The sequence below is a fragment of the Trichomycterus rosablanca genome, chromosome 15, assembly GCF_030014385.1.
Source record: "Trichomycterus rosablanca isolate fTriRos1 chromosome 15, fTriRos1.hap1, whole genome shotgun sequence".
In the NCBI taxonomy this organism is placed as follows: Eukaryota; Metazoa; Chordata; class Actinopteri; order Siluriformes; family Trichomycteridae; genus Trichomycterus; species Trichomycterus rosablanca.
In genome coordinates, this window is record NC_086002.1 from 14092948 (window position 1) to 14106236 (window position 13289).

At 41.8% G+C, this 13289-nt stretch overlaps 1 protein-coding gene across 3 annotated transcripts in view; it reads right to left on the reverse strand.

Annotated features, from left to right (window-relative positions):
* Positions 1-13289, reverse strand: part of dmd (dystrophin) — a 217575-nt gene extending 204286 nt beyond the window's left edge. For all 3 annotated transcript variants that reach the window (XR_010014843.1, XM_063010432.1, XM_063010433.1), the window contains exon 1: positions 13150-13289. Coding sequence is in view for 2 of the 3 variants with exons in the window: in XM_063010432.1 (XP_062866502.1) it covers positions 13150-13234 (85 nt within the window). In the remaining variant the exon portion in view is untranslated. The remainder of the gene's footprint in view (positions 1-13149) is intronic.

Consider the following 13289-nt stretch of genomic DNA (forward strand, 5'->3'; position numbering starts at 1 on the left):
TTTATCAGCTCCACTTACCATATAGAAGCCCTTTGTAGTTCTACAATTACTGACTGTAGTCCATCTGTTTCTCTGCATGCTTTATTAGCCCCCTTTCATGCTGTTCTTCAATGGTCAGGACTCTCCCAGGACCACTACAGAGCAGATATTATTTAGGTGGTGGATCATTCTCAGCACTGCAGTGACACTGACATGGCGGTGGTGTGTTAGTGTGTGAGTTTTTAAACACCTCACTGTCACTGCTGGACTGAGAATTGTCCACCAACCAAAAATATCTAGCCAACAGCGCCCAGTGGGCAGCGTCCTGTGACCACTGATGAAGATCTAGAAGACGACCAACTCAAACAGCAGCAATAGATGAGCGATCGTCTCTGACTTTACATCTACAGGGTGGACCAACTAGGTAGGAGTGTCTAATAGAGTGGACAGTGAGTGGACACGGTATTTAAAAACTCCAGCAGCACTGCTGTGTCTGATCCACTCATACCAGCACAACACACACTAACCCACCACCACCACCATGTCAGTGTCACTGCAGTGCTGAGAATGATCCACCACCTAAATGATACCTGCTCTGTGGGGGTCCTGACTATTGAAAAACAGGGTAAAAGCAGGCTAAAAATGTATGTAGAGAATTAGATGGACTACAGTCAGTAATTGTAGAACCTCAAAGTGCTTCAGTATGGACAGTAAGTGTAGAAACAAGGAGGTGGTTTTAATGTTATGGCTGATCAGTGTATGAACACACCATAGAGCAAAACTAAACAAGCTTCCTAAAGCTGATGAGAAACTAATGTCATACAGATATGATACAATGATACAATACGTCTTGTTGACACCGTTCATAAGTGTTCAGTATTGCGCAAATTTGGTGAGGTCCATAAATATGTGGTTTGATGAGTTTCGTATGAAGGACCTATAACAAGTGGCCCAGACAGACCCCTAATGCAGTATCTTAAATGACATTCTTTGTGAGGATCTGAAACAATTTAGTATGACAAATACACAAAATACAAGAGAGCAGAAGTTTGTTGAAGATCCAAAACACAAAAGGTTAAAATAACTATTGCATAATCTATTCCTTTTCCTCAATAAATAAAATAATTATTTGTCTACACGCCCACACGAACACACTTTATAACTGCCTGCACTTCTTTACAAGCAACAACTGCAACCAGAAACTTCTAATAACTTCTTTGAGGGCTTTTGAAGAAATACTTTACATTGAAGGGCTTTAAAGGTCGTGTTACACAACAGCTCAATAGGGTTCAAGCCTGTGTTTAGATACTCTAAAAGCCTTATCTTGTTAAGTCTTCAACAAACCATATTTGCCCAGACTCTTGCTGATGCTGGATTATGAAAGCTGACCTTATCCAACCAAAGCAAAGCCTACAGTTTCTTAGATGTTTGGCCACATTGTTTTGTGACCTTTCGAATGAATTGTTGGTGCGTTCTTGGAGAAGCTTTCCACCATCTCCAGGATGATTTATCACTGTTTCAAGTTTCCTATTTGTGAAGACTGTGGCTCTTATCATGGTTTGATGATTGGTTTTAGAAGTGGCTTTGTAACCCTTTTCAAATTGATATACACTGATCAGCCATACCATTAAAACCACCGCCTTGTTTCTACACTCACTGTCCATTTTATCAGCTCCACTTACAATATAGAAGCACTTTGTAGTTGTCAGGACTCTTCCATGACCCCCACAGAGCAGGAATTATTTTGGTGGTATTTCATTCTCAGCACTGCAGTGACACTGACATGGTGGTGGTGTGTTAGTGTGTGTTGTGCTGGTATGAGTGGATCAGACACAGCAGTGCTGCTGGAGTTTTTAAATACAGTGTCCACTCACTGTCCACTCTATTAGACACTCCTACCTAGTTGGTCCACTTTGTAGATGTCAGTCAGAGACAATTGCTCATCTATTGGTCATCTTCTAGACCTTCATCAGTGGTCATAGGACGCTGCCCACGGGGCGCTGTTGGCTGGATATTTTTGGTTGGTGGACAATTCTCAGTCCAGCAGTGACAGTGAGGTGTTTAACACCTCCATCAGCATTGCTGTGTCTTATCCACTCATACCAGCACAACACACACTAACACACCACCACTGTGTCAGTGTCACTGCAGTGCTGAGAATGATCCACCACCAAAATAATACCTTCTCTGTAGTGGTCCTGGGAGAGTCCTGACCATTGAAGAACAGCATGAAAGGGGACTAACAAAGCACGTAGAGAAACAGATGGATTACAGTCAGTAATGGTAAGTGGAGTTTAAAACCTGAAGATGTGGAGTAAAGTGACAGTCAGACAAATCATGATCACTGTCAACAAATTGGCAAGTCAATTTGTGGCATCGCCAGGAGCACGATACGGGACTGTTTGATTGATGCTGGTGGGTAGGTATTTGCCCACATGCTTTGAGTCTGCAAGGCTCCCTGCAAAGCTATTCTGACTGATTACTAATCAATGGTAAAACATTTCTATCCTGATGAGGGTGGTCTCTTCCAGGATGACATTGCTGAAATCCACGGAGAATAAGGTGTAACCAAATGATTAGGTGATCATGATAATGAAGAAAATTATATTTTTCTGCCTACACAATCACAAGATCTCATCTGCTGAAACGCCCACGTGACCTTCAAAGGCCATGTTATCTTTTTCAACAAATCCTTATTTTATGGAAAAAAACACCAGTTCATGGTTTGAATTATGTTTGGGATTGGGAGGTCTGACCCTCCAAATTAATTCTTGGACTCCCCAAAAAGAGGTAAAAACAACAGGTGGGTCATTAGTTTCACTCTCCACCCAATTGTCACTGTACACCGATCAGCCATAGCATTAAAACCACCTCCTTGTTTCTACACTCACTGTCCAATTTATCAGCTCCACTTACCAAATAGAAGCACTTTATAGTTCTGTTTCTCTGCATGCTTTGTTAGCCCCCTTTCATGCTGTTCTTCAATGGTCAGGACCTTCACAGGTCCACCACAGAGCAGGTATTATTTGGGTGGTGGATCATTCTCAGCACTGCAGTGACAATGACATGGTGGTGGTGTGCTAGTGTGTGTTGTGCTGGTATGAGTGGATGAGACACAGCAGCGCTCCTGGAGTTTTTAAATACCGTGTCCACTCACTGTCCACTCTATTAGACACTCCTACCTAGTTGGTTCACCTTGTAGATGATCGCTCATCTATTGCTGCTGTTTGAGATGGTCATCTGCTAGACCATCATCAGTGGTCACAAGACACCACCCACCGCCCCCATGTTGGCTGGATATTTTTGGTTGGTGGACTATTCTCAGTCCAGCAGTGACAGTGAGGTGTTTAAAAACTCCATCGGCATTCATACCAGCACAACACACACTAACACACCACCACCATGTCAGTCTCACTGCAGTGCTGAGCATGACCCATATAATACCTACTCTGTGGTGGTCCTGTGAGGGTCCTGACCATTGAAGAACAGCATGAAAGGGGGCTAACAAAGCATTCAGAGAAACAGATGGACAACAGTCAGTAATTGTAGAAGTATAAAGTGCTCCAATATGGTAAGTGGAGCTGATAAAATGGACAGTGAGTGTAGAAACAAGGAGGTGGTCCACTGGACCAGCATACATTAATGATGACAACTCTTTGGGTTTAAAAGATTGTATATTAGTGTGTCATCAAATTATGTGTTTAGGAGCAAGTAAACGACTCAAAATGGGAAGAATAACCGAACACGAATGTATTTTACATCAAGTTTTAAACCGTTAAGATTTTGTCAGACGCGACGACTCTTCCAGACAATATAATTAATGAAGACAGACACAAGATGAAAGTGCGCATGCGCCACGTGTTACTTGTTGGATTAAATCCGCCCATTGGCAAACAGGGTGACAGGGTGATTAGGTTGAGCCTAAAGTACCATAATCCCTTCTGCATACCCCATACTGGAATAGCCAACATATTTCCAGTCTACTGGTATCTTACAATATCGCATGCAAGTTCGTAGAACTGTAGAAATATGGGCTGCATGCCATAAATATGTCACCAAACTTTGTATACTTGAATTATCAACGTAAACAACAATCCAAACACGTGCATGACTTGTCTCAAATAAATCAGTGTTTACCATTTAAAGCTGACTAATATTAAAACAGATTGTGTCTAGTTTCCCTTAATTACATTTAGGACACAAATGCGTGCTCGAATCCACCTGTGAAATTCCGTCAAATCCGAAACGGGACCTATTTTTTTGTCCTAAAATTCCAAAACGCAGTGCATTTAAATAGGCTACGTACTGTATCAGTCCTCGTGCTTCTATAAATACAGACCTCCAGACAGACTCGTGTAGCTTACGACTTAGCAAGAATTCCCAGTCGAAGCTGTATTTTAGCGCCAGTAAGCCGTAACGAAAACAACGTCATTTCTCGCGTTTGTTACCTGTATTGTAGCAGCGTGGACCAGTTAGTAATTGTTGCCCTTGTCGCGGTTCCAAGTGTTTATTCCACCAGCGTAGCGGCGTAGTAATGATTCAAGCTTAAATCCACGCTGCGTGTTGTGCTCGCAGCGACTGTTAGTGTCGAACACCTTGGAGGTGCATTTTCACCCACTCGCTGGTCGCAGAATATCTCCAGCTGTTGGTCAATTGTGGACCACAGCCAACAAAACAAATGACCTACAGGTTCTAGTAAAAAGCAACCTTAGGAGAGTCCAGTGCAAAGCTTACTAGGATTTTAACGTCATGTTTTACACTTTGGTTACATTCATGACAGGAACGGTAGTTATTCGATTCATCAGTTCACAAGATTAATGTCAAACACAGTCATGGACAATTTAGTGTCTCCAATTCACCTCACTCGCATGTCTTTGGACTGTGGGAGGAAACCGGAGCACCCGGAGTAAACCCACACAGACGCCAGACAGAAAGGACCCAGACCTCTCCAGCTGGGAATCAAACCCAGGACCTTCTTGCTGTGAGGCGACAGTGCTACCCACTAAGCCACCGTGCTGCATGCATTGAGTTTTAAATGTATAAACTATAAAAATGCATTTATTAATTTATTTATTAGGATTTTAACGTCATGTTTTACACACTTTGGTTACAATCATGACAGAAAGGTTCATCAGTTCACAAGTTTATATCGAACACAGTCATGGACCATTTTGTATCTCCAGTTCACCTGTGGGCAGGAAACCAGAGCTCCCAGACAAAACTGTGACTACAGACATGGGGAGAACATGCAAACTCCACACAGAAAGGACCCGGACCTCTCCACCTGGGAATCAAACCCAGGACCTTCTTGCTGTGACTTGACAGTACTACCCACTAAGCCGATTAATTTATTTATTTATTTTAGTAACATTAGAAGCAAAGTAGAAGTACACTTTGAAATGGAAATCCACATGGACAAATAGAGAACCTGTCTATGGCTTATACAGTGCCTTGCAAAAGTATTCAGCCCCCTTGAACTTTTCAACCTTTTGCCACATTTCAGGCTTCAAACATAACGATATGAAATTGTAATTTTTTGTGAAGAATCAACAACAAGTGGGACACAATCGTGAAGTGGAATGAAATTTATTGGATATTTTAAACTTTTTTTAGAAATAAAAAACTAAAAAGTGGGGCGTGCAATATTATTCAGCCCCTTTACTTTCAGTGCAGCAAACTCACTCCAGAAGTTCAGCGAGAATCTCTGAATGATCCAATGTTGACCTAAATGACTGATGGTGATAAATAGAATCCACCTGTGTGTAATCAAGTCTCCGTATAAATGCACCTGCTCTGTGATAGTCTCAGAGTTCTGTTTAAAGCGCAGAGAGCATCATGAAGACCAAGGAACACACCAGGCAGGTCCGAGATACTGTTGTGGAGAAGTTTAAAGCCGGATTTGGATACAAAAGATTTCCCAAGCTTTAAACATCTCAAGGAGCACTGTGCAAGCGATCATATTGAAATGGAAGGAGTATCAGACCACTGCAAATCTACCAAGACCCGGCCGTCCCTCTAAACTTTCAGCTCAAACAAGGAGAAGACTGATCAGAGATGCAGCCAAGAGGCCCATGATCACTCTGAATGAACTGCAGAGATCTACAGCTGAGGTGGGAGAATCTGTCCATAGGACACAATCAGTCGTACACTGCACAAATCTGGCCTTTATGGAAGAGTGGCAAGAAGAAAGCCATTTCTCAAAGATATCTATAAAAAGTCACCTGGGAGACACACCAAACATGTGGAAGAAGGTGCTCTGGTCAGATGAAACCAAAATCGAACTTTTTGGCCACAATGCAAAACGTTATGTTTGGCGTAAAAGCAACACAGCTCATCACCCTGAACACACCATCCCCACTGTCAAACATGGTGGTGGCAGCATCATGGTTTGGGCCTGCTTTTCTTCAGCAGGGACAGGGAAGATGGTTAAAATTGATGGGAAGATGGATGGAGCCAAATACAGGACCATTCTGGAAGAAAACCTGTTGCAGTCTGCAAAAGACCTGAGACTGGGACGGAGATTTATCCTCCAACAAGACAATGATCCAAAACATAAAGCAAAATCTACAATGGAATGGTTCACAAATAAACGTATCCAGGTGTTAGAATGGCCAAGTCAAAGTCCAGACCTGAATCCCATCGAGAATCTGTGGAAAGAGCTGAAAACTGCTGTTCACAAACGCTCTCCATCCAACCTCACTGAGCTCGAACTGTTTTGCAAGGAAGAATGGGCAAAAATTTCTGTCTCTCGATGTGCAAAACTGATAGAGACATACCCCAAGTGACTTGCAGCTGTAATCGCAGCAAAAGTTGGCGCTACAAAGTATTAACGCAAGGGGGCTGAATAATATTGCACGCCCCACTTTTCAGTTTTTTATTTCTAAAAAAAGTTTAAAATATCCAATAAATTTCGTTCCACTTCACGATTGTGTCCCACTTGTCGTTGATTCTTCACAAAAAATTACAATTTCATATCGTTATGTTTGAAGCCTGAAATGTGGCAAAAGGTTGAAAAGTTCAAGGGGGCTGAATACTTTTGCAAGGCACTGTACATACAATGATCCATGTTGCTGCACCACCCACTCTACCAGCTGCATCACAGTTCCTTATTCAAGTGCTGTCCCAGCTTTTCAATGGGCACAAGGCACACAGTAACACCCTGGAAAGGGAGCCAGTCCACCGCAGGGCAGACACACATACACACACACACACACACACACACACTAATACACACACCCATTCACCTATAGGGCAATTCAGTGTCTCCAATTTACCTGACTGCATGTCTTTGGACTGTGGGAGGAAACCCACACAGACACGGGGAGAACATGCAAACTCCGCACAGAAAGGACCCGGACCGCCCCACCTGGGGATCGAACCCAGCACCTTCTAGCTGTGACGCAACAGTGCTACCCACTTAGCCACCGTGCCAAGGAGAAAACCAGATTATCAAAAATTTCAACCTCTTAGTGCTGATGCTTTTAGCAATTTATTCATTTACACCAACCACTTTATCCCAATCAGGGTCACAGTGGATCCAAGCTACATGAAAACACTAGGCGCAAGGCAGGAATACGCCCCGAACAGGGCACCAGTCCAACATAAGGTGCTACACATTTACACATGTACTAATTATCTTACACCTAGAGGTAATGCCAAATAAGAGCAGTTTTGGGAGGTGGGAACAAAATGGATTATTAAAAAACCTATCCAGAATGAACTGAATAAACAGTTTAGGGAGTGGGGGCATGTAATTAAATTTCACTATCTAAACCCACAATCATCTGATAGTGTTTATGTCTGCTACTATTTAATCATAATCACATCCATTTTATTCATTGTTTGTTTTGCCACCACTTCATCCTATCTAGGGCTGAGGTGGGTACAATTCAATAGACAAAAGGCAGAACACACCCTGGACAGGCCACCAGTCCATCACAGAGCATACACACACACACACACACACACACACACACACAGTAATTTAAGTATCTCCAATTCACCCAACTTACATGCAGACACATGAAAAACAACACACAGAAAGGACCCAGATCGCTCTACCTGGGAACCAAAGCCAGGACTTTCTTGCTACCCACTGAGCCACGGTGTCCTCCACAGCCAACATGCAAATCAATATTAGTGGACGAGTAATGCTTATTAAATATTTAATGTGCAGTCAAACAAGCCCTATTTTTAAGGGCACAGAAGTCACCAGGTATAGTAAATATCTGTGTTCCGATAATTTAGTCAAGAATAAAAAAAACCAGTAGCAGATAGTTTAAATCCCAAGACTGCTGTAACGTACACTGATCAGCCATAACATTAAAACCACCTCCCTGTTTCTACACTCACTGTCCATTTTATCAGCTCCACTTACCATATAGAAGCACTTTGTAGTTCTACAATTACTGACTGTAGTCCATCTGTTTCTTTGCATGCTTTGTTAGCCCCTTTTCATGCTGTTCTTCAATGATCAGGACCACCACAGAGCAGGTATTAATTAGGTGATGGATCATTGTCAGCGCTGCAGTGACACTGACATGGTGGTTGGGTGTTAGTGTGTGTTGTGCTGGTATGAGTGGATCAGACACAGCAGCGCTGCTGGAGTTTTTAAATACTGTGTCAACTTACTGTCCACTCTATTAGACACTCCTACCTAGTTGGTCCACCTTGTAGATGTAAAGTCAGAGACGATCACTCATCTATTGCTGCTGTTTGAGTTGGTCATCTTCTAGACCTTCATCGGTGGTCACAGGACGCTGCCCACAGGGCACTGTTGGCTGGATATTTTTGGTTGGTGGACTATTCTCAGTCCAGCAGTGACAGTGAGGTGTTTAAAAACTCCAGCAGTGCTGCTGTGTCTGATCCACTCATACCAGCACAACACACACTAACACACCACCACCATGTTAGTGTCACTGCAGTGCTAAGAATTATCCACCACTCAAATAATACCTGCTCTGTAGTGGTCCTGTGGGGGTCCTGACCATTGGAGAACACGGTGAAAGCAGGTTAAAAAAGTATGTAGAGAAATAGATGGACTACAGTCAGTAATTGTAGAACTACAAAGTGCTTCTATATGGTAAATGGAGCTGATAAAATGGACAGTGAGTGTAGAAACAAGGAGGTGGTTTTAATGTTATGGCTGATCAGTGTATACATCCCTTTTAAGCATATGACATCAACTTTTGATTTCCAGACATCCGTTTCAGCTGCTAAATGCAGCAAATGAGCTAGCTCCAGTGTTATGCTTATGTTCTTGACACCATGACAATCTGTGTCCAGTTACTATATAAGTAGAGTACAGTAGAGTTACAGAGGCGCTCGGGTGGTGCTGCAGTGTGATAGGCTAGCTCTCTACTGCTGAGTGTATATTCAGCAGGGAATCTAAAAACACTCTGCAATAGACAATCTGTCTAGATCCTCCAGGTTCTTAGATCTGCTCTTGTGGACTCCCTACAGTTTTATTCATGGGATTTGGTCAGAGGACTGCAATTCCCATAGAAAAAAACTTGATTTGGGGTTATTGAAATATTTTGGTGGGGTGGAAGGTGGGCACATGTTTTCATCACTGTTCTGTTGGAGCATTGAATCACAAATCTTGGTTGAGTCCATGATGTATAACAAAAAAACACCTCCTTGTTTCTACACACACTGTCCATTTTATCAGCTCTACAATTACTGACTGTAGTCCATTTGTTTCTCTGCATGCTTTGTTAACCCCCTTTCATGCTGTTCTTCAATGGTCAGGACTCTCCCAGAACCACTACAGAGCAGGTATTATTTAGGTGGTGGGTCATTCTCAGCACTGCAGTGACACTGACATGGTGGTGGTGTGTTAGTGTGTGTTGTGCTGGTATGAGTCGATAAGACAAAGCAGCGCTGATGGAGTTTTTAAACACCTCTCTGTCACTGCTGGACTGAGAATAGTCCACCAACCAAAAATATCCAGCCAACAACATCCTGTGACCACTGATGATGGTCTAGCAGATGACCAACTCAAACAGCAGCAATAGATGAGTGATCGTCTCTGACTTTACATCTACAAGGTGGAACAACTAGGTAGGAGTGTCTAATAGAGTGTACAGTGAGTGGACACAATATTTTAAAACTCCAGCAGCGCTGCTGTGTCTGATCCACTCATACCAGCACAACACACACTAACAATAACACACCACCATGTCATTATTACTGCAGTGCTGAGAATGATCCACCACCTAAATAATACCTGCTCTGTGGTGGTCCTGGGGAGTCCTGACCATTGAAGAACAGCATGAAAGGGGGCTAACAAAGCATGTAGAGTAACAGATGGACTACAGTCAGTAATTTTAGAACTACAAAGTGCTTCTATATGGTAAGTGGAGCTGATAAAATGGTCAGTGAGTGTAGAAACAAGGAGGTGGTTTTAATGTTATGGCTGATCAGTGTAACTTCCTGTCCATACCTTTTAGCCTAACAACAAATATAGACATTTTGAAGCATGTAGCTATTTATTTTGATCCATCTATTCTCTTTATTTGTGTTGTTTTTAATTGTTCCCACGTAGAATGACTGAAGAAACTGGTACTAATTTCATGCACCAGTGAAACTGGAAGTTTCTTCAGTTTTGAAGCTGTGTGTAGCTCTGATGTACAGTACTATGCAAAAATATACCATGAATTAATTAAACCTTATTTAATTATTTATTTATATCAAAAACAACAAAAACTGGACTGTGTATGCAAAGGAATTACATTTGGCATTTAGGCTACTCATTAAAGCCCATGCCTATACTTATTTAGCATTTTATTAGGTACACCTGTGATTGTACACTTGTTATATGCGTCTTAACCCCCTCTACTACACCAGTCAGAGGACAGGACATAGGACAAGCACTGAAAAATACTGTTTGGGTTCATGATTTAGCTTTTACGCTCCACAATGCTTATTTTTAACCAGAAGCTGTAACCGTGACACTAGGGCACCAGCTGAGGCGCCACTTGCAATACGATCTTCGTTTTAGGCTGTACACTGTATCCTAGTTTGGAAGTTTATAGAAAATTAATAATAACAACAGGGTGTTTTGGGTGGGGCCACAATTCAAAGTCAATTCTCAGCCCTTGGGTGTGTGTGCATGAACTGGTTTTTCACAGCATCCTAAAACTTGAGCAATGACCCTAAATTTGTTTTAAAAACCGATCACAGATTGACCAGAGATATACAACAGAGACCTCTACTAATCCTAGTTCGAAGCTTAGTGTCTGAATTAAGGTCTGAAATGATTTGACGACCTATTATATGTAATTTCTGAGATTTTCTGAACAGTCCTGGCTCATGAAGACTTCTGCCCTTTATTCTTCAAAACACGAAGAGCACTATTAATTACAAAGGGAAAAGTCACATCGGACACGGTCTGAAAATAGATTAGAATGTTTCCACCCATTGCAGAAGCTAATTACACATAATTTTGTGTTTAGGGACTTTGGACTCCCTAAAGTGGCTCTGTCCTTCCTGTGTATATAATGAAAGAATCAGCAGTGATTTTAACCACAGTGAAAGCAGAGCTCATGACAGGACACTGAGCCTCACTGAGTCAATACATTCTCAAAATACATTAAAGGATACTGCTCTTAACTAGCCTATAACTCTTTTTTATTTAATTATCATTAGACTTAGGGCCGGCGCCGGAAGGGGCTGGGTCGGGCATTGCCCCCCAGATTTTCTCACTGCCCCCCCTAAGCGCAACACAATTCTGTCAGTGTGAACAGTAGAGGTGATTATACACCGATCAGCTGTAACATTAAAACCACCTCCTTGTTTCTACACGCACTGTCCATTTTTTCAGCTCCACTTACCATATAGAAGCACTTTGTAGTTCTACAATTACTGACTGTAGTCTATCTGTTCCTCTGCATGCTTTGTTAGCCCCTTTCATGCTGTTCTTTAATGGTCGGGACCCCACAGGACCACTACAGAGTAGGTATTATTTGGGTGGTGGATCATTCTCAGCACTGCAGTGACACTGACATGGTGGTGGTGTGTTAGTGTGTGTTGCGCTGGTATGAGTGGTATGAGTTTTAAAACACCTCACTGTCACTGCTGGACTGAGAATAGTCCACCAACCAAAAATATCCAGCCAACAGTGCCCTGTAGGTAGCGCCCTGTGACCACTGATAAAGGTCTAGAAGATGACCACCTCAAACAGCCTCTAATCCACTCATACCAGCAAAACACACTCTAACACACCACCACCATGTCAGTGTTACTGCAGTGCTGAGAATGATCCACCACCCAAATAATACCTGCTCTGTAGTGGTCCTGGGAGAGTCCTGACCATTGAAGAACAGCATGAAAGGGGGCTAACAAAGCATGCAGAGAAACCAATGGACTACAATCAGGAATTGTAGAACTACAAAGTGCTTCTATATGGTAAGTGGAGCTGATAAAATGAACAGTGAGTGTAGAAACAAGGAGGTGGTTTTAATGTTATGGCTGATTGGTATATTAGTATATAGTGCAACCAAATATGACCTCTATTGACATTTAAATTAAACTGTTCAAATCTAATTGCAAACTTAGTAAACATTTTGGTCAGATTTACAGTTTAAATGATTTCAGAATGCTAGACAACAATGATACTTCCCTAAACAAGGTCCTCTGAAATCTGACACCAAGCAACTGTTGTCTATTTGGAGTGCCACAAGACTCCAAGTGCATATTTTACCAGAATAAATATAACTTTCCTCCACCTACAACCCAGAAACCTCTTTGGATTTAGAATGACAAGTGAAATGATTTTAGAAACATTTGCTCATCTGAACACCTCATGTGATTTTAAAGCTAATTTAAATACAATAAAAATCACCATAATCAAAGAACAAGAAGAAAAAGTGTTAAAGTAAATATGAAGCAACTGCCAGCATTTGTACATTTTTGGCTAAAGTATCAATTATTTTATACTAATTATACTACTAACTGAATTATAATTAAGATACTTTTATACTTGTTGAACTGTTTGACTCACACTAAAACTAAATGCTATATAAAGCACTAGATATAACCATGTACGTTATAAGAACATAAAACCAATAAATAGTTCAGAATCTTCACAACAGCCAACAATACACATACAAATCTATTTGTTCACCATTTCCAATCATTAAAGCTCACCAGTGATGTTTTTCTTTTTACCTGATCTAGTTTTAATGATTTCTCCAAATTCGTCCTCTAGAGCTTCCACTTCCCCCTGGTCCTCTTTGCACCACGCTTCAGCCATGCCAAGTCCAGAAAGCTTTCCAAACCGTTTGTCAAAGCAGCACTACCAGAGATGT